At 54.3% G+C, this 25,305-nt stretch overlaps 1 protein-coding gene across 3 annotated transcripts in view; it reads left to right on the forward strand.

Moving 5' to 3' along the window:
• Positions 1-15,761, forward strand: part of LOC127566572 (PDZ domain-containing protein 4-like) — a 41,339-nt gene extending 25,578 nt beyond the window's left edge. For all 3 annotated transcript variants that reach the window (XM_052008989.1, XM_052008990.1, XM_052008991.1), the window contains exons 5-9: positions 167-265; positions 4,487-4,549; positions 5,478-5,579; positions 8,441-8,548; positions 10,442-15,761. In XM_052008989.1, coding sequence (XP_051864949.1) covers positions 167-265; positions 4,487-4,549; positions 5,478-5,579; positions 8,441-8,548; positions 10,442-11,911 — 1,842 coding nt within the window. In that variant the 3' untranslated portion in view covers positions 11,912-15,761. The remainder of the gene's footprint in view (positions 1-166; positions 266-4,486; positions 4,550-5,477; positions 5,580-8,440; positions 8,549-10,441) is intronic.
• Positions 15,762-25,305: the final 9,544 nt, after the last annotated feature.

Consider the following 25,305-nt stretch of genomic DNA (forward strand, 5'->3'; position numbering starts at 1 on the left):
GGGGTCACAGAGACAGGGAGACCCGAGTACCTTGGGACGCGAACACACTGGCAACTCAGGACATGTCAGTGAGTGGAGATGGACTGGCCCCCGAAAGGGGCGGTGGACATTGGGATTCCCGGGGCTGTCAGCTGATCTGTGTGTGTGGGCTCTTTCTGTGTGGCAGGAGGTGGAACTGTACAAGGAAAGGCACCAGGAGAAGCTGGGACTGACCGTGTGTTACCGCACCGACGACGAGAACGACACGGGCATCTACATCGGGGAGGTAGGGGGGCGCGGACAATCCTCGCTGGTGACCTGTCGCCCACTCACGGCGAGCTCAGAGCAAGGTGGGACAGCTGGAGAGTGGCTGCCTCACAGCACTGGGGGCCCCGGTTCGATCCTAACCTCTGTGTGTGTGGAGTTTGCTCGTTCTCCCTGTGACCATGCGGGACTCCCCCCCCCCCCCCCCCCCCCCCCACCCCCGGGGGCTCTGTTCCAAACTCAAAGTGGAGTTTATTGTCATATCGAACACTGAACAGTCCAGCACAGGAACAGGCCCTTCGGCCCATGGTGTTGTGCCAAACTAATTAAACTAGTAATTAGACCCCCAACTAAACCAATCCCTTCTGCCTGCACAGTGTCCACCTCCCTCCATTCTCTGCACATCCATGGGCCTAAGAGCCTCTTAAATGCTATCGTATCTGCCTCCACCCCCACCCCTGGCAGCGCATCCAGGCACCCACCGCTCCCTGTGTGTAAACTCTTGCCCTGCACACCTTCTTTGAACTTACCCCCTCTCAGCTCTCTAGTATTAGACATTTCAACCCTGGGAAAAAGATACCAGCTGTCTATCTCTGCCTCTCATAGTTTTATAAACTTCTGTCAGGTCTCCCCTCAGCTCCAGAGAAAACTACCCAAGCTTGTGCAACCTCTCCTTATAGCACACGCCCTCTAATCCAGGCCGCATCCTGGTGAACCTCTTCCGCACCCTCTCCGAAGCCTCCACACCCTTCCTGTAACGGGGGCGACCAGAACTGAACGCAATCCTCCAGATGTGGCCTAACCAGAGTTTTATAAAGCTGCAATGTAACTTCCTGGCTCTTGAGCTCAGTGCCTTGATTAATAAAGGCAAGCATCCCACAAGCCTCCTTGAGAAACAGAGGACTGCAGATGCTGGAATCTGGATGAAAAACACGATGATGCTGGAGGAACTCAGCAGGCCAGGCAGCATCTGTGGGGAAAAGCAGGCGGTCAACGTTTCGAGTCAGGACCCTTCTTCAGGACTTCTTCAAGATAGGAAAAGGGGAAGCCCAATAAAGGAACCTTGCAGCCTAATGGCATGAACATTGAATTCTCCCACTTTAAGTAATCCCCACCCCCCCTCCCCACAAACCCCCTCCCCCATGCTTCTTCTCTTCTTCCCTTCCCTAGCCTCTACCTTTTTCTTCCCTCTCCTTACCGTTGCCCCATCCCCTGGTGGATCTGCCCTCCCCTCCTCCCCCGCACCTGCCCATCACTATCTCTTACCCGCATCTACCTATCACCACCCTGTGCCCACCCCGCCTCCCCTCTTCTGTCCACCTCTCACTGCTCTGCTTTTCCCTCCTATAAAGGCTTCCCCTTTTCCTATCTTCAGTCCTGAGGAAGGGTCCTGACCCAAAACGTTGAGTGTGTGTCAGTGTGTCTGTATGTATGTATGTATGAATGAATGTGTGTGTGTGTGAATGTGTGTATGAATGCATGTGTGTGAAAATGATTGTGAGAATGTGTGTGCGCCTCTGCATGTGGCGTGTGTATGTGCCCATGTGCCTGTGTGTATGCACGCGAGTGTCTGTGTGAAGATGCTGGATGCCGTGTGCTGTGGACGGGTTTCCCCTGCAGAATACTGGGCTGGAGACGGGTCAGGGAACCCTGCCCACAGCCGAGATGTCCAGCCTGGCCTCAGCTTCAGCCAGCCTGGCCTCACCGTGTCGGCAGCCTCAGCTGCACCTCTGAGCAGAGGCACAGATTGCAGCCTCCCTGCCTGCCTTCCCCCGCCCGTGTTTGGTGGGGACTCAGCCATGCATGTGAATCCCATCACCTCCCTCGCAGCCTGTGACTGTCTCCATGCCAACACCTGATGGAAAATATTAATCTGCTTTACTGCTTGGCAGACTGTGACAAACGGGCTCCTTCAAGCTCCATTTACCCAAGCGCTGGGCAGTTCCTGAGGTGGACGGGGAAAAGGAGGGATCCAGGGTGATTGTTAACCAAATCCCAAACTCCAAAGGGGCGCCAGCTCAGTTTTAAAAGAACACCTCTGCAGTTAACTCACTGGAACAGGGAGGCAAGCTGGAGTTTAAGAGAGGGAGAGGTGACAATTGAAATCTATACGATCCCGAGGGATCCAGACAGAGTGGGTATGGAGAGGATGTGTCCCCTTGAACACTGGCTATCTACCCGATCTATGCCTCATGATTTAAAGGGTCAGCACTTAAACCAGAGATGGGATGAGGCTCTCTTTCTCAAAGGGCAGCAGGTGCAGAGTCTTTGAACTTTTTTTTTAAGAAAAGGTTCCTAATAAGCAAGGGGGTGAAGGTGACGTGGAGTTAAGATTAAAGTCAAATCGGCCGTGATCTTATTTCAAGTGGGGACGGGCAGGGGGGGCCTCCTCTCGCTGCTGAGTCGGACATTTGTCATCACGACAAAGGAAGTCACTGATTGCACCTCAGCCGGAGTGTGGAGAGCAGTTCAATCCCCGCACTGGGAATAAATGAAGGGAACTTCAGGCTGTGGAAGAGGTGGTGGCCGTGGGAACGGCCAAGGATCGAGGATAGCTGGCCACTGAATTTGAAGATGACACTAAAATAAGTGGCATCAGAGACAGCGAAGAGGAGTATCAGGAACTGCAGTGGGATCTTGATTGGCTGGGGAGTGGGCGGCTGAGGAATGGCAAATGGAGTTTAATTCAGATAAGTGCGAAGGGTTACATTTTGGAAGGACAAATCCAAAATGTGGGACTTTTACATGGAATGGAAAGGTCCTGGGTGCTGTTGTGGAACAGAGGGACCTTGGAGTACAGGTGCAGAGTCAGGGCACTGAGTATAGAAGTCACGAGGTTGCGTTGCAGTTGTACAAGGCGTTGGTGAGGCCACACTTGGAGTGCTGTCTTTGGTCGCCCTGCCATAAGAAGGATGTGACTAAACTGGAAAGGGTGGAGAAAAAGATTTACAAGGATGTTGCCAGGACTGGAGGGACTGAGCTACAGTTGTACAGCAGGGGAAAAGGCCCTTCAGCCCACGCCTGTCCATGCCGACCAAGATGTACATTCAAGCTGGTCCCGTTTCCCAGTACTTGGCCCGTATCCCTCGAAACTCTCATCATCCATGTACCTGCCCACGTACTTCTTAAATGTATCTAATGAACCTGCCTCAACCACCGGCAGCTGGTTCCATATGTCAACCGCGTTTAAAAAAAAAGTTGCCCCTCAGGTTCTAATTAAACCTTTCACCTCTAACCTTAAAACTATGTCCTCTAGTTTTCAATTCCCCAACCCTGGAAAAAAGACAGCTCACCCTCTCTATCCCCCTCATGATTTTATACACCTCTGTGAGATCGTCCCTCAGTCTCCTACACTCCAAGGAGTACGACAAGATAAGATCTCTTTATTAGTCACGTACATCGAAACACAGTGAAATGCATCTTTTGCTTAGAGTGTTCTGGGGGCAGCCCGCAAGTGTCACCACGCTTCCGGCGCCAACATAGCACGCCCACAACTTCCTAACCCGTACGTCTTTGGAATGTGGGAGGAAACCAGAGCACCCGGAGGAAACCCACTCAGACACAGGGAGAACGTACAAACGCCTTACAGACAGTGGCCGGATTTGAACCCGGGTCACTGGCGTGGTAAAGCGTTACGCTAACCACGACATACTCTGTGAGCTCCATGCGACCAAGGAATTTCATTGCACCCCTGGTGTGTATGACAGTAAACTGATCTAACTCTTATAGTCATTGCCTTGGTCAATGAAGGCAAACATGGTATATGCCTTCCTGACCACCGTCTCCACTTTCAGGGAGCTACATGCTTTGTGCCCCAAGGGGCCTCTGTTCAACATAAACTCCCCAGGGCCCTGCCGTTCACTGTGGATGACCTGCCCTGGTTTAACTTCCCAAAATACATCACTCTGCACTTGTCCGATTTACTGGGCGACCCCGTGGCCTGAAAAGTCAGCAGAAGCAGATTCAACAGGGACTCTCAGAAGGGGGCAGCTGGGTGAACAGTGGGAAGGGAAACATGCAAGGGGTGGGACTGACTGAAGAGTCAACACAGACGCCATGAGCTGCATGGCCTCCTGCTGTGCGGTGACATAAGGATGATACCAGACACAGGTTTTTACCCGTCAGACCCCACGTCTCAACTAAAACTCTCTTCAGAGGAGAAACAATTCTCCGGTTATGTCAAGCTATGATATGTCACCATACTGGTTAACCAGTTTAACCACTGTTACCTGATTGTTTGCAGATTAACCCGAATGGTATCGCGGCAAAGGATGGTCGGATACGAACAGGAGATCGAATCATTCAGGTAGGACAATTCCTCTCCAGTTCATCGTACAGGTCCCGGCAGATGTCCAAACCTGAGTCCCCATTACAGGCTGCTCAGGGAGCGGACATTCCAGCAGGAGTAAGCACACAATTGGCCCATCACTGTGTCTGACTCCAGAAGGGTGTGATTGGACAGTGTGGAGGGAGCTTCACCCTGTGTCTGACCCTGGGAGTGTGTGATGGGACGGTGCAGAGGGAGCTTCACTCTGTGTCTTACCCCGGGAGTGTGTGATGGGACGGTGTGGGGGGAGCTTCACTCTGTGTCTGACCCGGAGTGTGTGATGGGACGGTGTGGAGGGAGCTTCACTCTATGTCTGACCCTGGGAATGTGTGATAGGATGGTGTAAAGGGAGATTCACTTTATGTCTGACCCCGGGAGTGTGTGATGGGACGGTGCGGAGGGAGCTTCACCCTGTGTCTGACCCCGGGAGTGTGTGATGTGTTGGTGTAGAGGGAGCTTCACCCTGTGTCTGACCCATGCCCTGGGAGTGGATCATAAACTGTGGCCAGACAAGAGCACTAATTGATGCCACCCTCACCCTTGGATTGATGAGGTTCAGGGTTTGGATTGGTTCAGGGCAGAGTTGGTAGAACACTCTCCAGAAGAACACATTCCCAAGTTCAAATGCCCACATGGCAACTTACACTCAGTTAACGTAATAAACTAGGAGTAAGAACCGTGAAGTCAAGACAAGTGAGCAGCTCTGAAACCCAGCAGTGAGAGCAGCCTCTCCTGTTAACACCGTGTTGCTCCACACCAGCACCAGCACGGCTGCTTGGTTAGAAGGCCCATTAAATGGCCGGGCCTATCGTTCAGATCAGGGACAATACCTGAGACCCGTCCCACGTGTAAGCTGGAGTGTGGGGTCAGAGAGCGGGAGGAACTCACCGCGGCCTGTGTGTTGCAGATAAACGGAGTCGAAGTTCAGAACAGAGAGGAGGCAGTCGCCATCCTGACCCGGGAGGACAGTACCAACGTCTCCTTACTCCTGGCCAGGCCAGAGATAGAGGTAACAGGGTGCCTGCAGAATGTGGGGGGAGGGGGGTAGCGGTGGGACATCAGGCATCACAGTAACACATCATGGGGGCCTTTCCACTTAAGCTACACATCAATGACTTCCGAGTAAACTCGGGTCTGTCTGCACCTTTGCTACCCATTATACCAGTGACCCACCCCCAGCATCTACACCTCCCTATCTCTGTGTCCCCCTCCGGCCCCTCCCTACCTCTATAACCCCCACCAGCCCCTACGCCCCTCCCTGTCTCTGTAACCCCCACCAGCCCCTACGCCCCTCCCTGTCTCTGTCACCCCCACCAGCCCCTACGCACCTCCCCGTCTCTGTCACCCCCACCAGCCCCTACGCCCCTCCCTGTCTCTGTAACCCCCACCAGCCCCTACGCCCCTCCCTGTCTCTGTCACCCCCACCAGCCCCTACGCACCTCCCCGTCTCTGTCACCCCCACCAGCCCCTACGCCCCTCCCTGTCTCTGTAACCCCCACCAGCCCCTACACCCCTCCCTGTCTCTGTCACCCCCACCAGCCCCTACGCCTCTCCGTCTCTGTAACCCCCACCAGCCCCTACACCCCTCCCTGTCTCTGTAACCCCCACCAGCCCCTACGCCCCTCCCTGTCTCTGTAACCCCCACCAGCCCCTACGCCCCTCCCTGTCTCTGTAACCCCCACCAGCCCCTACGCCCCTCCCTGTCTCTGTAACCCCCACCATCCCCTACACCCCTCTCTATCTCCCTCAGGCCCCTACACCCCTCCCTATCTCTGTCACCCCTACCAGCCCCTACACCCCTCCCTGTCTCTGTCACCCCCACCAGCCCCTACACCCCTCCCTGTCTCTGTAACCCCCACCAGCCCCTACGCCCCTCCCTGTCTCTGTAACCCCCACCAGCCCCTACACCCCTCCCTGTCTCTGTCACACCCACCATCCCCTACACCCCTCCCTGTCTCTGTAACCCCCATCAGCCCCTACGCCCCTCCGTCTCTGTAACCCCCACCAGCCCCTATGCCCCTCCCTGTCTCTGTAACCCCCATCAGCCCCTACACCCCTCCCTGTCTCTGTAACCCCCACCAGCACCTACACCCCTCCCTGTCTCTGTAACCCCCACCAGCCCCTACACCCCTCCCTGTCTCTGTAACCCCCACCAGCCCCTACGCCCCTCCCTGTCTCTGTAACCCCCACCAGCCCCTACGCCCCTCCCTGTCTCTGTCACCCCCACCAGCCCCTACGCCCCTCCCTGTCTCTGTCACCCCCACCAGCCCCTACGCCCCTCCCTGTCTCTGTAACCCCCACCAGCCCCTACACCCCTCCCTGTCTCTGTCACCCCCACCAGCCCCTACGCCCCTCCGTCTCTGTAACCCCCACCAGCCCCTACGCCCCTCCCTGTCTCTGTCACCCCCACCAGCCCCTACACCCCTCCCTGTCTCTGTAACCCCCACCAGCCCCTACGCCCCTCCCTGTCTCTGTCACCCCCACCAGCCCCTACACCCATTGTTTTCCTTCGATGTGCTTACGTATGGAACAATGTGTCTGGATGGCACACAGACAGAAGTTTTCCACAGTATCTCAGTACATGTGACAGTAATAAAGCAATCACTCATCAATCGCCTTTGTCCTACCAAATCCGCACTGACTGCTTTACACTAATCCCAATTTACTCCACCACATTCTCATCAACTCCCCCACCCCCAGATTGCACCTCCTCACCCACACACTGGGGGCAATTAACCCACCAACACGCACCTCGTTGGGAGGAAACTGGGACACCCGGGGGAAACCCACGGGGTCAGAGGGAGAACGTGCAAACTCCACACGCAAACACAGACAAAGGCAGTGCTGAGGTCAGGATTGAACCCGAGTCAAGGGAGCGCATGATTATAAATACCCCGCGTCAGATCCTCTCGTAAAGTCGTGTGTTCCCAGGAGAACAAGCCCATATGTTCCAGAAGGCCTGGAGCCATCCTACAGTGACGTGTGAGAGCCCCAATGGGTATCACTTTCCCCCCACCCCCCTTAGCTTTTCCCAAGCTTCAGCTGTCAGCATCACCAGCAGCCTGTCCTGGTCCAACCACATGGACGCCACGGCCAAGAAAGCTCACCAGCATCTCTACTTCCTCAGGAGGCTAAAGAAATTCGGCATGTCCCCGTTGACCCCCCACCAATTTTGATCGATGTACCACAGAAAGCATCCTATCCAGGTGCATCACGGCTTGGTACGGCAACTGCTCTGCCTGGGACCGCAAGAAACTGCCGCGAGTTGTGGACACAGCTCAGCACATCACGGAACCCAGCCTCCCCTCCGTGGACTCTTGTCTACACTTCCCGCTGCCTTGGTAAAGCATAATCAAAGATCCCACCCACCCTGAACATTCTCTCTCCTCCCCTCTCCCTTCAGGCAGGAGATACAAAAGCCTGAAAGCACGTAACACCGGGCTCAAGGACAGCTTCTATTCCACTGTCATAAGACTATTGAACAGTTCCCTAGTGCGATAAGGTGGACTCTCGAACTCACAATCTACCTCGTCGTGGCCCTTGCACCTTATTGTCTGCCTGCACTGCACTTTCTCTATAACTGGGACACTTTATTCTGCATTCTGTTATTGCTTCCCCCTGTACTACCTCAATGCACTGAGTAATAAAGTGATCTGTATGGATGGCATGCAAAACAAAGGTTTTCACTGTACCTCAGTAATAAACCAACTTACCAATAACCCCCAGCTGATACGGACCCCTTCCCCTTCCTCAGTGCCACTTCCGTTGACCTTGGCTGTGTGTTGGGGGCTCTCTCGTCACTTCGCCCCCTGGCTTACTCCAGCTGCGCAGTCCCTGCTTCAACTTAACTTCCTTCCCTTCCCCCCACAGCTGGACGAGGGATGGATGGAAGAGAGAGGAGAAGCGATGGAGATCGCCAGTCGAGAGGAGGGAGAGGAATCACTGGCAGGGCTCAGCAAAGCTGCCCCAGCAAAGCACGTGAGTGCCAGGGTCCGCGAGAGATGGGATAAACATGTGCATGTGGCTTATCAGAGTCAGAGCTCAGTACGTGCGGGGTCGGGGGGAGCCGAGAAAGGGACCATTTGTCAGGTCATAGAAGGAAACAGGCCCTTCGGCCCAACCAGTCCATGCCAACTGTGTTGCCCAGTAAGCTGGTCCCATCTGCCCACATTTGGCCCATAGCCCTCTAGACCTCTCCTCTCCATGTACTTACCTAGATGGCTTTTAAACGTTGCTAATGTGCCCACCTCAACCACTGTTTCTGGCAGCTAGTTCCAAATACGCACCTCCCTTTGTGTGAAGAAGCTGCCCCCTGATGTCCCTTCTAAATCTCTCGCCTCTGATCTTAAACCTCTGCCCTCTTGTTTTTAGCTCCCCCTCCCTGGGAAAAAGACTGTGTGCCTTCACCCTGTCTGTGCCCCTCATGATCTTGTACACCTTGATCAGGTCACCCCTCAATCGCCTACGTTCCAGGGAGTAAAGTCCTGGTCTATGCAACCTCTCCTTGTAACTCAGGCCCCCAAGTCCAGGCAACATCCTGGTAAATCCTTTCTGCACTCTTTCTACTTTAGTAACATCTTTCCTGTAACAGGGCGACCAAAACTGTACACAGTGCTCCAAGTGCGGCCTCATCAACGTCCTGTACAACTGCAACATAACGTCCCAACTCCTGTACTCAGTGCCCTGACCGATGAAGGCCAGTGTGCCAAACACCTTCTTCACCACCTTGTCTACCTGTGACGCCTGGTTGAGACCCACAATGAACCACTGTGGGTGGAGGCAGGTTGGATTGTGGTGTCCAAACAAAACCAGGAGTCCTCTCAACAAGTACAATGACAATGTTCTAAAGGTGTTTGGACAGGTATCTGGATAGGAAAGGGGGAGCAGGACACCAGCCGAATGTAGGTAAGTGGGATTAGTGTGGATACACATCACGGTCAGCACGGACGAGTTGGGCCGAACGGCCCATTCTGCACTCTACGGAAGAGGGAAAGAATCACGCAGGGTGGGGGGCCGGCTGGACTGGTCTCGCAGGGGCAAAAACACAATGGTGGGAGAGCTCAGTGGGTCGGGCAGCATCTGTGGAGGCAAAGGGAACGGTTGGTGTCTTGGGCTGGGACGGGCTGGGAAGAGGAAAGGTTGCCAGTACGCAAGGTGGTGGGACAGAGGCAGGTAGGGCAGGGTGGAACCAGATGGGGAGGGGATGCTGGGCAGCTGAGCAGGTTTTTGGAGGGGGGGGGGAGGGAGGAGGGTAGGTGAACCCCTAGGTGAACAGGGTGGGAAAATGCCGGTGGGGGAGGGTGACCTGAAATTGGAAAATTCAATGTTCAAGGCGCTTGGCACGGGCACATGGATAGGAAAGGTTTAGAGGGATATGGTGTTGGTTTATTCTTGTCATTGTACCGAGGTCCAGTGAACAACTTGTCTTGCAAACCGATCGTACAGGTCAATTCATTACACAGTGCAGTTACATTGGGTTAGTACAGGGTGCATTGAGGTAGTACAGGTAAAAACAATAACAGTACAGAGTAAAGTGTCACAGCTACAGAGAAGGTGCAGTGCAATAAGGTGCAAGGTCACAACAAGGTAGATCGTGAGGTCAGAGTCCATCTCATCATATATATCGTTCAATAGTCTTATCACAGTGGGGTAGAAGCTGTCTGGGCAGTTGGGCAGAAGGGCCCATTTCCGTGCTACCAGTCCATAAGCTACCCATGCAGAACACCAGACGATCTTCCAACTTGCTTTGACCCCCCCCCCCCACCCCAGCAAATGGAGAGGATGGAGGACAGATAGGCTGATGTGGGGAGGTTGGACGGACACTGGAGATGACAGAACAGCGGGAGTTGACAGCCTGCCCTTCTTTTGCAGAAGGAGGACGAGGAGGAGGAAGAGGAAGAGGACGAGGACGAGGAGGAGGAGGAGAAGGGTTCGGCCGACGCCGGCAACGTGCTGAGCAACAGCCAGGAGCTGGACAGCGGCGTGGGCCGGACGGACGAGAGCACCCGCAACGACGAGAGCTCGGAGCACGACATACTGGCCGATGAGCAGGCAAGCACCACCATCACCAATGTGGGCAACACCACGCCGGGCAGCCTGCGGAGGCTGCGCCAGGCCAAGGGCGAGGGGCCGACCGGCCGCCGGCGCGACCTGCACCTTAGCACTGAGTCACTGCCTGGGCTGACCGAGGAGGAGTGCCTGCGTTACCGGGAGCTGCTGGAGCTCCGGTGCCACCTGGAGAACGGCAATGCCGCCGCCCTCTGCTACCGGGCCGGCCGGGGCTTGGATGTCAACCGCAACGAGGGGGTGGGGAGGCTGGCGGCCATGCTGCAGGAGGAACTGGGCCACCTGGAGTTCAAGTGCCGCAACGTGCTGCGGGCACAGAAGATGCAGCAGCTGCGGGAGCGCTGCATGAAGGCGTGGCTGGCAGGCGAGGGCTCCCCCTTCGACGGCGGGGGCGGGCGAGGAGGAGGCGGGGGCGGCCTGTGCGACATCACCGAGCTGCCCGAGCGCTCCGACCGCGACAGCACTAGCGCCTACAACACGGGCGAGAGCTGCCGCAGCACGCCGCTGCTGGCCGAGCCCTCCGCTGCCCCCCCAGCACCACCCCCTCCCGGCGACAGCCCCTGGCGGCGCCCCGGGCCCACCACCAACAACAACCTCAACCTGGCGGCCAGCCCGCCACGTTTCCGCAGCCTGCCCCGCCAGCAGGAGAGGTCGGCGGCCGGCCGCAGGGGCCCAAGAGCGGGCGAGGGAAGCCCCTACCTCTCCCGGGGGCGACACCGCTCGCCCGGGACCGGAGAGCGTTACCGCAGCTGCGTGCAGCTGACCCAGCCCGGGCCCGAGGGACCCCAGCCCCCGCCCGGAGGCAGAGTCCCGGCCGAAGGCAGGAGCGAGTGGAAGGTGAAGGTGAGGAGCGATGGCTCCCGGTACGTGGCCAAGCGGCCGGTGCGGGACAAGCTGCTGAAAGCCCGGGCCCTCAAGATCCGCGAGGAGCGCAGCGGCATGACCACGGACGACGACGCTGTCAGCGAGATGAAGATGGGCCGCTACTGGAGCAAAGAGGAGCGCAAGCAGCACCTGGCCCGGGCCCGGGAGCAGCGGCGCCGCCGGGAGTTCATGCTCCAGAGTCGGCTGGACTGCCTGAAGGAGCAGCAGGCCAGCGAGGCGGCCCGCAGTGAGCTCAGCATCATCGCCCTCAGCCACAAGAAGACCATGAAGCGGCGCAACCGCCGGATCCTGGACAACTGGATGACCATCCAGGAGATGCTGGCCCACGGCACCCGGACCGCCGATGGCAAGCGGGTCTACAACCCGCTCCTGTCCGTCACCACCGTCTGAGGAGGAGACCCCCACTCCACCCCACCCCACCGGCTCTCCAGCCCGCCTTAGAACCTCGCCAGCGATGGCAGGGGTTGGGGTGGGTGGGGTTGTTGCTGGGACCTCTTTGGAGAGCGCGGGCAACGCTGCCTCACCGGACTCTTGAGGTCCATTGGGCTCCGAGGTTGGGGGCGGTTCACGGGAGGGAGTTCAGCCCTTCTCAAGCCTGTTGTACAGGGAGAGATGTCAAACACCAGAGGACTTGCTTTTAAGGTTGGGGGGGTGGGGGGAAAGTTTAAAGGTGACGTGAGGGGCAAGTTCTTCACGCAGAGAGTTGGTAGGTGCCTGGATTGGGTTACCAGGATTGGGCAGTTTGGTGGGGTTTAAGAGGGCTTTAGACAGACACATATGAATGTGGAGGGAATTGTGTGGGGGAGGGGTGGGGGGCAGATATGGATGGTACACAAGGGGAGTTCATCCAGTAATAAATTGGTGTCACGATCGGCACAACATGGTGGGCCGAATGGCCTGTCCCGTGCTGTGCTACGTTCTGTAGATCGTTCAGCCCCTCGAGCCTGCTAGATGGGAACAGGAGGAGGGCGTTCCGTCCCTCTCTAGCCTGCTGTACGGGAACAGAAGATCGTTCGGCCCCTCGTACCTCTTGCAGTACCGTAGGCAGGAGGCCACTCAGCCCCTTTGGCTTGCTGCGCCAAAATAAGAGGAGGAGCCTCAGCCCCTTCCACCCTACTGCAGGAACAGATGGAGGCCATTCAGCCCATCCACCCTGTCCTCCCGCTCAATGAGATAATATCCAATCGGTATCGTTGTCCCTTCTGCCTTCCTTTCCCCCACGGTCCATATTGTTGTTAAATGGGTATCTGCCAATCCCAGAGTTAACACTGAGACCAAACACAGCTTTGGTTGCAGTCGAAGGGGCAAGCTCCAAACCTCTCCCCACCTCCCACCCCCTCTGCAGGCAGGATTGTTTCCATATTGCGCTCCCAAAACTCTGGCCCCAATCCCAGACCTCCAACCAGCAGGAATAGTTTCCTGCTCGGTCTGCCCAATGGGATTCCCGCAACGACTTGGAATCTCCGACATCAAAACCCCTAAACCCCAGAAACACAAGCCTGGTTTATGTTGTCACCTTATAACCAACGGTGGATGTCCAACGGCTTGGGGACAGTGGGGGACTGCAATTGACTCTGGGACAGTGGGGATGGGAGACTGACCCTGGGGACGGTGGGAGACGGGATGCCGGCTGTGGGACGGGACGCCGGCTGTGGGACGGGACACCAACTGTGGGACGTGGAACCAACTGCGGGACAGCGGGAACAGTTCACTGTTTGACTGGCCCCCATCCATCCAGACCATCCACAAACAGGGCGGCCCCTGCTCCCGGAGTTTGGTGGGATATTCGGTCCTGTGTTTTAGAGTCAACAACGGCAGCATTGTATCCAGGTAGGTCAGTTATGGGAAGCTACCGATGGGTATGATGTTTACAGTGGAAGTGCACCAATGGCCCCCAACAGCAACAAGTGGTTTCCCAGATAAATTTGTTCTCCCAGGGTGCTGAATGTTCCCCATGTTTCCCAAATGTCGCCACATCTCTCGCCTGGGTTTCCACATCCTGAGCCAAGTGACGGGACCCCTTCTCCCCTACACTCCTCGCCGCACCAGACCCCCACCGATACTAGACGCAACGTCTCAAGGCGAGGTACTGGAATTCCTTTTGGATGGTCTGCCTGCCTCCAATGTGAACCCTTCTCTCGCACCTTCTTCGTCACCCTTCCCCACATCAACTGGCCCCAGTGGGTACGGCCCACGCTCGGCCAGCAGTCCAGATCACGGCGGGCGTTAATTTGGGAAGAATAGAGAGACGGCACTGAACTAGCTCCTTCCACAGGACCTTCAGAGGAGCCAGTGCCAATCGGGGCTCATTTCAGGTTTGGAGGAGACCAGCCCTGATTGGCACCGGCTCCTCTGAGGGTCCTGTGGAAGGAGGGAGAAGAAGTAGCCAGAGTGAGCCCAGCCAGCACCAAAGGGGACGAGTGACAGGGTCATCCTCTGGCCAAATCTGCCACCCAAGCTATCTTGCTTCTCTGTTAACGTTGAGCTTCAGTGAGGGAACAGGGCAATCCAATGTGGGCTGGTGATAACTGGCCCAGTCCAAGCCAATCTGATCGTCCTCAATTCCACACCAGGCCCCATGGTTTGAACTAAAGGGTCTCCTTAACCCATCCCCACTGCCCTTCAACACACCCATCAGTTCTCACCAGCGCAACCCATTGCCAAATACCCCACAACCCGCACCATCAACCTCTGCTGAAGACCCCACCGATCTTCTACATCCTGGCCCATCCCAAATATTCCACAATGCCCCTGCCTTTGACGTCCCATCAGTTCTCCTCAGCCTCAAGTAGTCTACCTTTCAACACCCAATCAATCCTGTACATCCCACATCCCAAATACTCCGCAATGCCCACCATTCACTTTCCCACTGCTCTCCTGAAGCCAGATTGCCATCCAGGGGTTGGCTCCATTGAGTTCAAATCCCACCAAGGCAGCTGGGGAACTTAAATTGGAGCAATCAAATAGTTTTGGAGTTAAATATTGCTGTAACCCATCTGGTTCATTCATACACATCAGGGAAGGAACTCTGACATCCTTATCCAGCCTGACTGATAGACTCCAGACCCACGCAACGTGGTTGACTCTTAATTGCCCCGAGACGGGAACTCGGTCCAAGGGGCAATTGGGAATGGCCAATCAAACGCTGGCCTTGCTAGCAAGAGCAAGATTGAAATCAAACTCCTCCTCCAGCCCACCCTGCCCTCAGCTCCCAATACCCCATTGCTGAAAGCACCCAGTCAGTCCCTGTCTCACCTCCAGAGTCAACACGTCAGATCGATGACCTTTCTGCTGATGAAGGGTCATTGAGCTGAACCGTTACCTCTGTTTCTCTCTCCACAGATGCTGCCTGACCTGCTGTGAGTTTCCAGCCTCCTCTGTTTTTATTTCAGATTTCCAGCATCTGCAGTTTTCTTTCTCTGTCTCATCTCACAACTCCAGTGGCCAGTGGGAGCCCCTGTCCCATCCTCCATTGCAGACCTGGTAACCTGCTCACACGTTGTCCCGGCTGGAATCAATAAGTACCTTGTGTGACACAGGAGGAGGCCACTTGGCCCATTGGGTCTATGCCAGCTCTCAGAGCAATCCCAACAATTATGTTCCCTGTAACCTATTTTCTCTCTCACTTTCCCACCAAACCCCCCAACCCCACCACCCACCAATTCTCCCTACTCTGCGGGCAATTTACAGCATCCAATTCACCCGCACGTCATTGGGGACGTGGGAGGGAACCAGAGCACCCAGGAGGGGCAGGATGGTGGATGGAGGAGGAAACTCATGGGGTCAATGTGCAAACTCCACACAGAGAGCGCCGGAGGTCAGGATCGAACCCGGATCACTAGAGCTGGGAAGCAGCAGTGTGACCTATGTCACATGAAAATTGGGAGGGTTGATGTTGGGCTGGGGGGCTGGGGGGTGGCGGGAGGAGGGAAACACTGTCAGAGGGCAGTGGCCCAGGGTGCAAAATGAGACCGGATATGCTGATCGGAGGTGTTTTGTTAAAAGTACGGACTCTTTTTCTTTACGGTAAGCTCTGTGTTTCGTTGTTTGATGGCAACTGCATGCATTAAGAATATGTCCCACTCCCCCAAGGTCTGTTTGTTGTCCGTCGAGGTCTGACCCTGTTTCTGTCGTGGTTGTTGTCGGAGCTTGTTCCAAGTGTTGTTGTGGTTCCTAGCTGACCTTTTAGGAGGACCCGACCCGACATCTTTTCAGAAATAAAATTATGTTTTGTACTTAACCAGGAGGTCTGTCATGTGTTTCGGTGAGGAAGTGATCCCTCTGGGGTGGTGCCGAGCCAGGGGTGCTGGGGAGACCCTGGGTACTGCCAGGTTTATCATCTCGCCAGGGGTGAGTTGGTAAAGGTCAGAGGATGCCATAACTGTCGGCAACGGGGTGTAATCAAACCAGGCTCTGTATCCCCCTCCAGCCCCGTGCCCCTCCCCGTCTCTGTGACTCCCTCCCTGTCTCCGTGACCCCCTCTGGCCCCTGCGCTCCTCCCTGTCTCTGTGACCCCCTCCAGCCCCTGCACCCCTCTCCATCACTGTGACCCCCCCCCCCCCGGCCCCTGCACCCCTCTCCGTGACCACCCCCCCGGCCCCTGCACCCCTCCCCATCTCTGTGACCACCCCCCCACCACCCTGCCCCTGCACCCCTCCCTGTCTCTGTGACCCCCTCCAGCCCCTGCACCCCTCCCAGTCTCTGTGACCCCCTCCGGCTCCTGCACCCATTTCCCTGACGCCCTCTGGCCCCTATATCCCTCCCTGTCTCCGTAACAGCCTCCAGTCCCTATACTCCTCCCCATCTGTGTATTCCAGCTCCGGCACCGCCAGCCCTCTCGATCTCTATAACCCACTACAGACCCTATACCGCTGCCTGCCTATCTCTATGTTGCCCTCTGGCCCCCATGCCCCTCCCTATCTCAATAACCCCCTCTGGTCCCTACACTCCTGGTAACCCACCCCAGCCCCACACCCCTCCCTACCTATGTAATCTCCTTCAGCTCCTCCAACCCTTCATTCTTCCAATTCCGGCCACTTGTCCATCTCCCAATTTCTGTCCCTGAGCCATGCCTTGGCGGCCATGCCTTCAGCTGCTTTAGCCTTGAGCTCTGGCATCCCCTCTCTAACCCTCTCCACCTCTCTCTCCTTTAAGTCGCTCCTTAAACCACCCTGGTTTAGTCACCGGCCCCCTATAATTAGCTGGGGGGGGGGGAATCATCCCTTGTTTGACCTTGCGGCTGTGAAGCCCCCGCAACACGTTACTGTGTCAGAGGTTCTACTGTTTGAATTGTTCTGCAGTGACTGTGTGTGTGTCCCATTTCTTTGTTTGTTGCCTCCGTTTAATCTGTCTTCTCCCCATCCTCCAATTCCCTTCGGGGGTGAATCAGTGGGGGAAACAAACATTCCTGAGCCATTCTCTCAGGTTAGATTGCACGGATCCGACCCGGGAGCTCCAAGTCCCTGCCCAACCTCTGCATTCAGAATGGCGGGATGGCCCGAGATATACAATGTCCTCAAGAACCCTCCAGGGCCACCAAGACTGGTTCAGGAACACGTGGGAGCCATCCTGCTCAAAGCAAGACCCTGCAAAGCAGGACATCGGTGAATGGCCGTTAATCCAGGTCATTGGTTGACGGAAGTATACAGGGTAGCCAGAAGCAGCCTCCAGCACATCCCCTGAGGCTCAGAGACTGACGTGAAGGCTAGTGTCCTCCGATCTAATGAACATAAGGCCCCCTGAAACGGTAGCAGCAGGCAGCAATGAGACACCTCGGGCTTGCCCTGCTGTACAGTCAGGTCACGGCTCATCCGATCGAGGACGTCAACTCCACTCCTCCCCATACCCAACCCGTGATTCCTCCCCTGCCCAGTGGCGCTGACTGTAAGGTACGAGGATAAACCCAGGAGCTATGGGCCAGTCAGTTTTACCTCAGTGGTGGGGAAGGTTTTGGGGGCAATAACCAGGGACAGAATTAGAGGTCACCCAGACAGGTGCGGCTTGATTAAAGCCAATCTGGATTTGTTAAAGGCCAAAGGTGTCGTACTTACTCAGCAGTATTTTTGATGAGGTAACAAAGAGGGTTGACGAGGAGGAATGTGGCTGATCTGGTTTACACGGATTTGCAAAAAGTGCCTGCTAACATGCTACTTAATATCTTGACCACATCTGCTCCCACAGTTACCCTGACCCCCACCTCCCACAGTTACCCCGAACCCCTGTGATGCCTGTGAAGACTCCAGACCTTCCATACCAGTCCTCCTACCATTGCTGATGGGGCTTTCAGCTCTGTCCCCTCCACCTCCCGCTCTTCTGCCCTCGCTCCCCACCATCCTCCCATCAGAGGATCTGGTTGCCCCCTTCTCCTCATCTTCCACCCCGGCAGCCTCTACATTTCACCCTCCGTAATTCCTGCCACCTTCAACTAGATGACCTGCCTTGCCCTCCCCTCCCGGCCTTCTCTGGGACCGTTCCCTCCACAACTCCCAGCTCCGCTCTTCCCTTCCCATCGACCGCTCCCCCTTCTCGTGGCGCTTTCCCACGCGGCGGCATCTCACCTCTTCCCTTCCCACCATCCAGGATCACGAGCGCGCCTTCCCGGTGAAGCAGCATTTCTTCTGATTGATGCACTGCATTTGGTGCTCAGAATGTGGTCTCCTCTACTTTGGTGAAACCAAGCACAGATTAAGTGATCGCTCTGCAGACCCCTTCCACTCAGGCCACCCTGAACGATAGCTCTCCTTCCCACTTCTACTCCCACCTTCTGTCTTTGGTTTCGTACACCACTCCAATGTAAGCTTGAGCAACAGCACCTCATCCTTCCTCTGGTCACACTGCAGCCCTCAGGACTCAATTTTGAATTCAGCACTTTCAGATAACCAGCCCTTCCTGTTTGTGTTAGGACCCGACAATTCTGATCTGCAAGATTCACTCAGTTTTTCTCTCTCTGCACAGATGCTGCCTGACCTGCTTGACACTTCCAACATGCTCTTTTGTTTCAGATTTCCTGCGGCTGCTGTGTTCTGCGTCCTACTGTCCTGGCAACTGTTTTCTTCCCTTCTCTCCTCCCTCCAGACTGGCCCGATTAATAAACATCCACCAATTCCCCCCACCCCTCTGGCACTGTTTGTGTCCTCTGGCCAATCACTGTCGCAGGCAATTCTCTCGACCGCTTCCCCTCTCTGTAACTTAAGACCATTTTAGTTACTCACTCTTCCACTTCTGAAATGTGAATTCTGTTCCTCTCTCCACAGATGCTGCCTGACCTGCTGAGTATTTCCAGCATTTTCTGCCTTTGTCTCAGATTTCCAGCCTCTGCAGTTCTGATTTTGTTTTTAAGATTGCTGCATAATGGGCTTGTCATCAAGGTTGGATCCTAAGGGATGCAGGCGCTGTAACAAATTAGATAGAAGACTGACTAAATGACTGATAAGATAGAGTTATTTTTGTTTAGAGCTGGAGGTAAGCTCCTCAGGGGTTTGTACCAAGTCCACTGCCTTTCTTTACGCATGAATATGTAGAAGACACCATTTCAAGATCTGCCGACAACTCAAAGCTTGGTAGAGAACTGTAAGGTGGACGGTAATGGATTTCAAGGGTACACAGAGGGGCTGCTGGAATGGTGGACAGTTAGCAGATAAAATTTAACTCAGGAAGATCAAGGACAGGATGTGCTGGTTGGTCCTGAAGAGAAACAGCACACTATCTATGCTGACTGTCAACCATTCACTTACACCAATCCTCCATTAATCTTGCTTATTTTACTTACCCCACGCTCTTATCAATGCCCCCCACCCCCAGATCCCACCACTCACCTGCACACAAGGGGGCAATTTACAGCGGCCAATGGACCCACCAACCCACCGTCTTTGGGGCGCGGGAGAGAACCAGAGCACGCGGGGGAAACCCACGCCGTTACCTAGAGGACGTGCAAACTCCCCGCGCGCGCGCACACGCACACACACACACACACACACACACACACACACACACACACACACACACACACACACACACACACACTCCAAAGTCGGGGCTGAACCTGGATCTCTGGCGCTGTGAGAGACAGCGGCTCAGTGCGCCACTGTAAATTGTCTGTGGTGTGTTTGAGTGGGAAGCTGAAGTGGGATTAGTGTAAATGGGTGCTCGATTGTCAGTGTGGACTTCGTGGGCCAAAGGGCCCACTTCCATGCAGTGTGACTCTTACTCCAAATAAAAGTACACAGGAGGGCAAAATTCCAAAGGGGTACAGCATAAAAGGATGTGTGCAGAAAATGTTGAGAGTGGCAGGGCAGGTGGAAGGAGCATACTGGACCCTACCCATTGAAGCACAGAGTACAAAAGCAAGGTTATGACTTGGAATTGGTTTATTATTGTCACTTGTACCGAGGTACAGTGAGAAACTTGTCTTACATACCGTTCATGCAGATCAATTCATTACACAGTGCATTGAGGTAGTAGAAGGTAAAACAATACAGAATGCAGAGCAGAGTGTCACAGCTACAGAGAAAGTGCAGTTGCAGGTAGACAATAAGATGCAAGGTCGTAATGAGGTAGATTGTGGAGCTTGTGTAAAGATCCAGGGCTGGCAGAGAAGGCAGGGTCAAAATCTTGGCATTCAAAAGGTAACTGGATAAGTAGTGGTAAGGAAAGAACGAAATTGCAGGTGGTGGGGAATTTGACTCGTGGATTGCTCTTCACGGGCCATGGGCTCCTTCCGTGCTGTCACCAATCTGTTGCACCCTGTCACTGAGTCTCCACATTTCTCTGGGGTCAGGAATTCCGAAGATTCACAGTCCCTGGGGAAAGAAATTCCTCTTCGTCTCCGTCTTGAATGACCCGACTGCTCATCCTGAGCCTCAAGAGTCTCCCCCCATGAGGAGAGACAGGGTCCAGCCACTCCTTCAGAACCTTACAAAGCTTCAGTGGGCTTCACTCTGAGCAGCATGCAACTAAATAAAAACATCTGTGAGGGATAAACTTCTGGGACTTAATAGGACTAATTGGATGGCATTTTCAAGGGGCTTTATCCTGTGCTGGATGGTAAACGTCACATGTTTTCCCGCTAGCTTGTAGCTCCCTCTGTCACTGTTTTTGTGTCTGTCTTTGATTTCTTTGTCTGCCTCGTAGTCTGTGTGTGTGTGTGTGTGTGTGTGGGTGTGTGTGTGTGCTTGCTTCTCTCTCTCTCTGTTCGTTTGCCTCTGCGTCTGTCACGCGCGCGCGCACACACACACACACACACACACACACACACACACACACACACACACACACACACACACACACACACACACACACACACACACACACACACACACACCCTCTTGTTCTCTGCATTTCTCCACGCAGTTCCACGAGAGGCACTGAGCAATAACTCAGCTCTCAGGGTTAGGTGACCTCTGCTCAACCCCCTTTCCATTCATCCCGAGACGGAAGCGTCATTACTCCAAGAGGTGCTGCGCCCTCTCCTCCTCCCACCACCTCTCCTGCCAGAAGACTTGACCTACATTTCAATCGGCTCCTAGTCCCTCAACCACACCCACCCACCCCCCCCCCCCCCCCCCCCCCCCCCCCCCCCCCGGGCTGGGGTCGAACTCTTAAAGGGGAAGTGCCAGCCTGGAAAATGATGAGGGGGCAAAGCAGGGATGAGAAAGAATAAACTCGCAGGTTTGGGCTCAATCAGAAAAACTTGAGGTGTCGGAATCGGGGCTAAACTGCCTGTGAAGGTGGTCTATTTAACTGGGGCTCAAAGTCAAAGGACTCGTCCCCCTGACCTGCACCACACACCCTGCACAGCCCCTCTAAGTGGCACATTGTCAAGGTCTCTGCCAACTGAATGACGATAAAGTTTTGAAACAGCAATAGAAAACTGAGAGCCTGGCTGAGGGGTTGCGCGATGCATGGATGGTAAATTAGGCCTCGTTCGGCAGGTAGGACACTGCCTGTGCATTCGGGCCTTGACGTTTTCTGCAGCAGAAGAAATAAACAACGGAGTTCACAGCGTGGCCATTATTTTCTGAATCGATCGCTTCCCTGCAGGCTGGCAAATCATTCAGCTGGATGGGGGAGTGAAACTTGCCTTTAATCAGGCTGTCAGCAAGAGAGGAAGAAAAACTATCGAGAGAAAGGTGGGGGTGTGAAACAGCTCACCAATCAATGAATTTATTGTCCTGTCCTAACCAGTCAGGGCAAAGGGGGTTAAAGCGTGGTCCAGGACAAGAGATACAATCCTGTTGCTGGGTCTCCTCAGCTGGAGATCTGGGTCTAAGGGCTTATAAGGACAGGCAGACTGCATCACCTCCCCCACAGATGGTGCACAGCCTTTCAGGTAACAAAGAATTACTGCAAGGCACAGTCTCAGATCTATTTTTCACACAGCCCTGGGGCCAATAACTGGATAATCTGATTTCTGATTTACTAGTGGTATTGATTTAAAAAAACAAGGACTCTGGCCCACAACAGCCCCTGCTCTCTGTGTACAGTATGTGTGCTTACACTGCTATGTCTTACCAAACCAGTTACATGTGGGACATCACTGGCAAGGTCAGCATTTATTAGTCATAGAGCAAGACAGCATGGATACAGGCCCTTCGGCCCAACCAGTCCATGCCAACCACGGTGCCCACCCAGCTAGTCCCAATCTCCTGCATTCAGCCCAGGCCCTCCAATCCCCGCCCCTCCATGTACCTATCCAAGTGCTTCGTAAAAGATCCTGTTGTACCTGCCTCACCCACTTCCTCTGGCAGCTCGTTCCATACACTCACCGCCCTCTGGATGAAAAACGTTCCCCTTTTAAGTCTTTCCCCTCTCAACCTAAGTAAGCCTAGTTCTGGACCCCCCTACCCTGGGGTAAAGACGGTTACCATCCTCCTTATCTGTGCCTCTCATCATTTTAAACACTTCTATCAGGTCGCCCCTCATTCTCCTACGTTCCCAGCCTGGCCAACCTCTCCCTATAACTCAGGCCAAGTCCTGGCAGCATCCTCATAAATCTTTCTGCACTCTTTCCAGTTTAACCAGGTCTTTCCTGATAACAGGGTGATTAGAACTGTACACAGTGCTCCAAGTGCAGACTCATCAACGACTTATACAACTGCAACATAACGTCCCAACTCCTGTACTCAGTGCCTTGACTGATGAAGTCCATCAGACTAAACGCCTTTTTCACCACCCTGTCTACCTGTGACGCCACTTTACTACCCATCCCCACGCACCCTGGAGAAGCTGGTGGCGAGCTTCACCTTCTTGAGCTGTGGCTTCCCTCCAAGGGTAGTCTCTGGGGCTTCTAAACAGATTCCATGTGTTCTGTAGTGCCTGATGAGGAGAATATGGAGTGCGCAGACTCAGCCACAGGTGGGGCAGGGGTAGGTTGAATGGGAGGCAGTTCATTTCCTTCTGTAGTTCTCCCTGGGCTTTGCCATGCAGCCTGCAAAGAGACTCAAGGTTCCCAGTGCCTTCCTGCGTACTCCTTCTGCTAGTGGGGGAGGTACATTTATTCAAGGGGGCTTTGAGAACATCCTTGTCAGTCCTTCTGGTAATCCTTGCTGTGACGGAGCTTGGAACTCAACACCTGTGTCAGGAGTCGGGCATCACGGTCTGTCCAATGGACCAACAAAGCCTTATTACTGGGGAGGCTAGAGAGGATACTGATGTTGGTTCAACAATCCTGCTATTGGATTCGGGGGTGGGGGGGGTGTGTTTTGAAGATGACATTGGTGGAGCTCTCCAGCTCTTTGAGCTGCCTTCTGTCGATAGTCTACGTCCCTGAAGCCAGTGATCTCTGCTCTCTGAAAGACCCTGACCTTTGTGCCAGGTTTGAGGGCTTGGTCTTCAAACGCTCTTTGCCTCAGACAGCTAGTTTCTCTGGACCTTTAGAGGCTGATGGTAAATTTCTTCCTCAATGTCTACCTTCACTGACGGGTGACCCCTGAGAAAGTGGTCCATGTTCTCCAAGGTCTTCTTGTTTTCAAAGGAGCCAGAGTTGTGCAGCAGGGGCAGGTTGGTAGAGGAACTCTGTTCTGTGGATGCTCAATGTTGGTCCCATTCTCTCGCACGCTCCAGTGTCCTTCTGGTAAAGGTGGCCCCCACAGCACTGCTGGGGAGGGAGCGCCACAATTCAGATGCAATGATGATGATGATGAAGGATGGGGTGTGGCTTGGAACAGAATTTGGAGACGGAGGTGTGCTCAAGGGTAGACGTCTGTTTGTGGAGGCATTAGTGAACTTTGTAGATGGTGCCCGATGGAGGTTATGGAGTGTCGATGGTGGAGGAAAATGAAGATCAGGGTGGTAGATCAGTAACTGGGAGAAGTGATGAAAGCAGAGCAGAGACAATGGTTTACATGGACTTCAGTAAAGCTTTTGACAAGGTCCGACATGGTCGGCTAATGTTGAAGGTCAAAGCACAAGGGGTCTGAGGCGTGTTAGCAAACTGGATCCAAAGTGGGCTTGGTGAAAGGAGTGGAGTGGCAGATGGGTATTTTCCCGACTGGAAGTCTCTCCCAATAGGTGTACCGCAGGGATCAGTGCTGGGACCACTGTTGTTTGTAATATACACTGACTTAGATGAGAATGTTGCTGTTATGATTAGTAAATTTGCAGATGACAGAAAGATTGGTGGAGCTGTAGATAGCATAGAAAGTTGCGTAAGGATACGGTGGAACATAGATCAGGTGGAAGGTTACGTGGAGCAGTGGCAGATGGAATTTAATCCAGAGAAGTGTAAGGTAGTGCACTTTGGGAGGTCAGATTCTGGTAGGACATATCGAGAACTCCACAAATGCTGCCCGACCCACTGAGTTCCTCCAGCTCCTTTGTGCGTTGATCCAGATTTCCAGCAGCTGCAGTCTCTTGCATCTCCAGGATGTATAAATGGCAAGGACCTGAGGAGTGTTGATATACAGAAAGACCTTGGGGTGCAAATCCATAGCTCCCTGAAAGCGGTGATAAGGTAGTGAAAAAGGTATTTGATATGCTTTCCTCATAGGCCAAGGCATTGAGTAAAAACGTTGGGCTATCATGTGGCAGCTGTACACAACATTGGTTAGACTACACTTAGTGTATTGTGTACAGTTCTGGTTACCACACTATAGGAAGGATCTGATAGCAATAGAGAGAGTACAGAAGAGATTCACCAGGCTATAGTTATAAGGAGAGACTTGGATAGGCTGGGTTTGTTCTCACTGGAATGTTGGAGGCTGAGGGGTGACCTTATACTGGTTTATAAAATTATGAGGCACATAGAAAGGAAAGGTAGTCAAAATCTTTCTCCCCAGGCAGGGGAGTCTAGAACCAGAAGAGAGGTTTCAGTGGAGAGAGGAGGTCTGAAGGGTAAGTTTTTCCACACAGAGGGTGGTGGGTGTATGGAATGAGCTGCCAGAGGAGGTGGTGGAGGCAGATACAATTACAATGTTTAAAAGGCGTTTGGATAGAAAAGGACGAGAGGGATAGGGGCAGAATGCAAGTGGACAGGCATCACAGTCGGCGTGGACGAGGTGAGCCAAGGGGCCCATTTTTGTGCTGTATGATTCAATTTTCCTACAGGGTTGCCAGTCAAGTGGACAGGTTACTGCTGAGTGAGAACGCAGCTCCAAATCCCACTGCAACAGAGCTATGGAAGTTCAAGGCTTTCTAATGTCCCTTACGAAAGGAAAACCTTTCCTCCTAACCCTTTTGGGGGCCACGTGACCCAGTCCCCATACCCATGTGTTATCCCACTCCAGTTGGTTGGCAAGTTGGTTCGGTATCCTGAACATCAGGCAAGGCAGCAGAGCAACTGGGGTGGG

Source organism: Pristis pectinata, chromosome 43 (genome assembly GCF_009764475.1).
Source record: "Pristis pectinata isolate sPriPec2 chromosome 43, sPriPec2.1.pri, whole genome shotgun sequence".
NCBI classification, from domain to species: Eukaryota; Metazoa; Chordata; class Chondrichthyes; order Rhinopristiformes; family Pristidae; genus Pristis; species Pristis pectinata.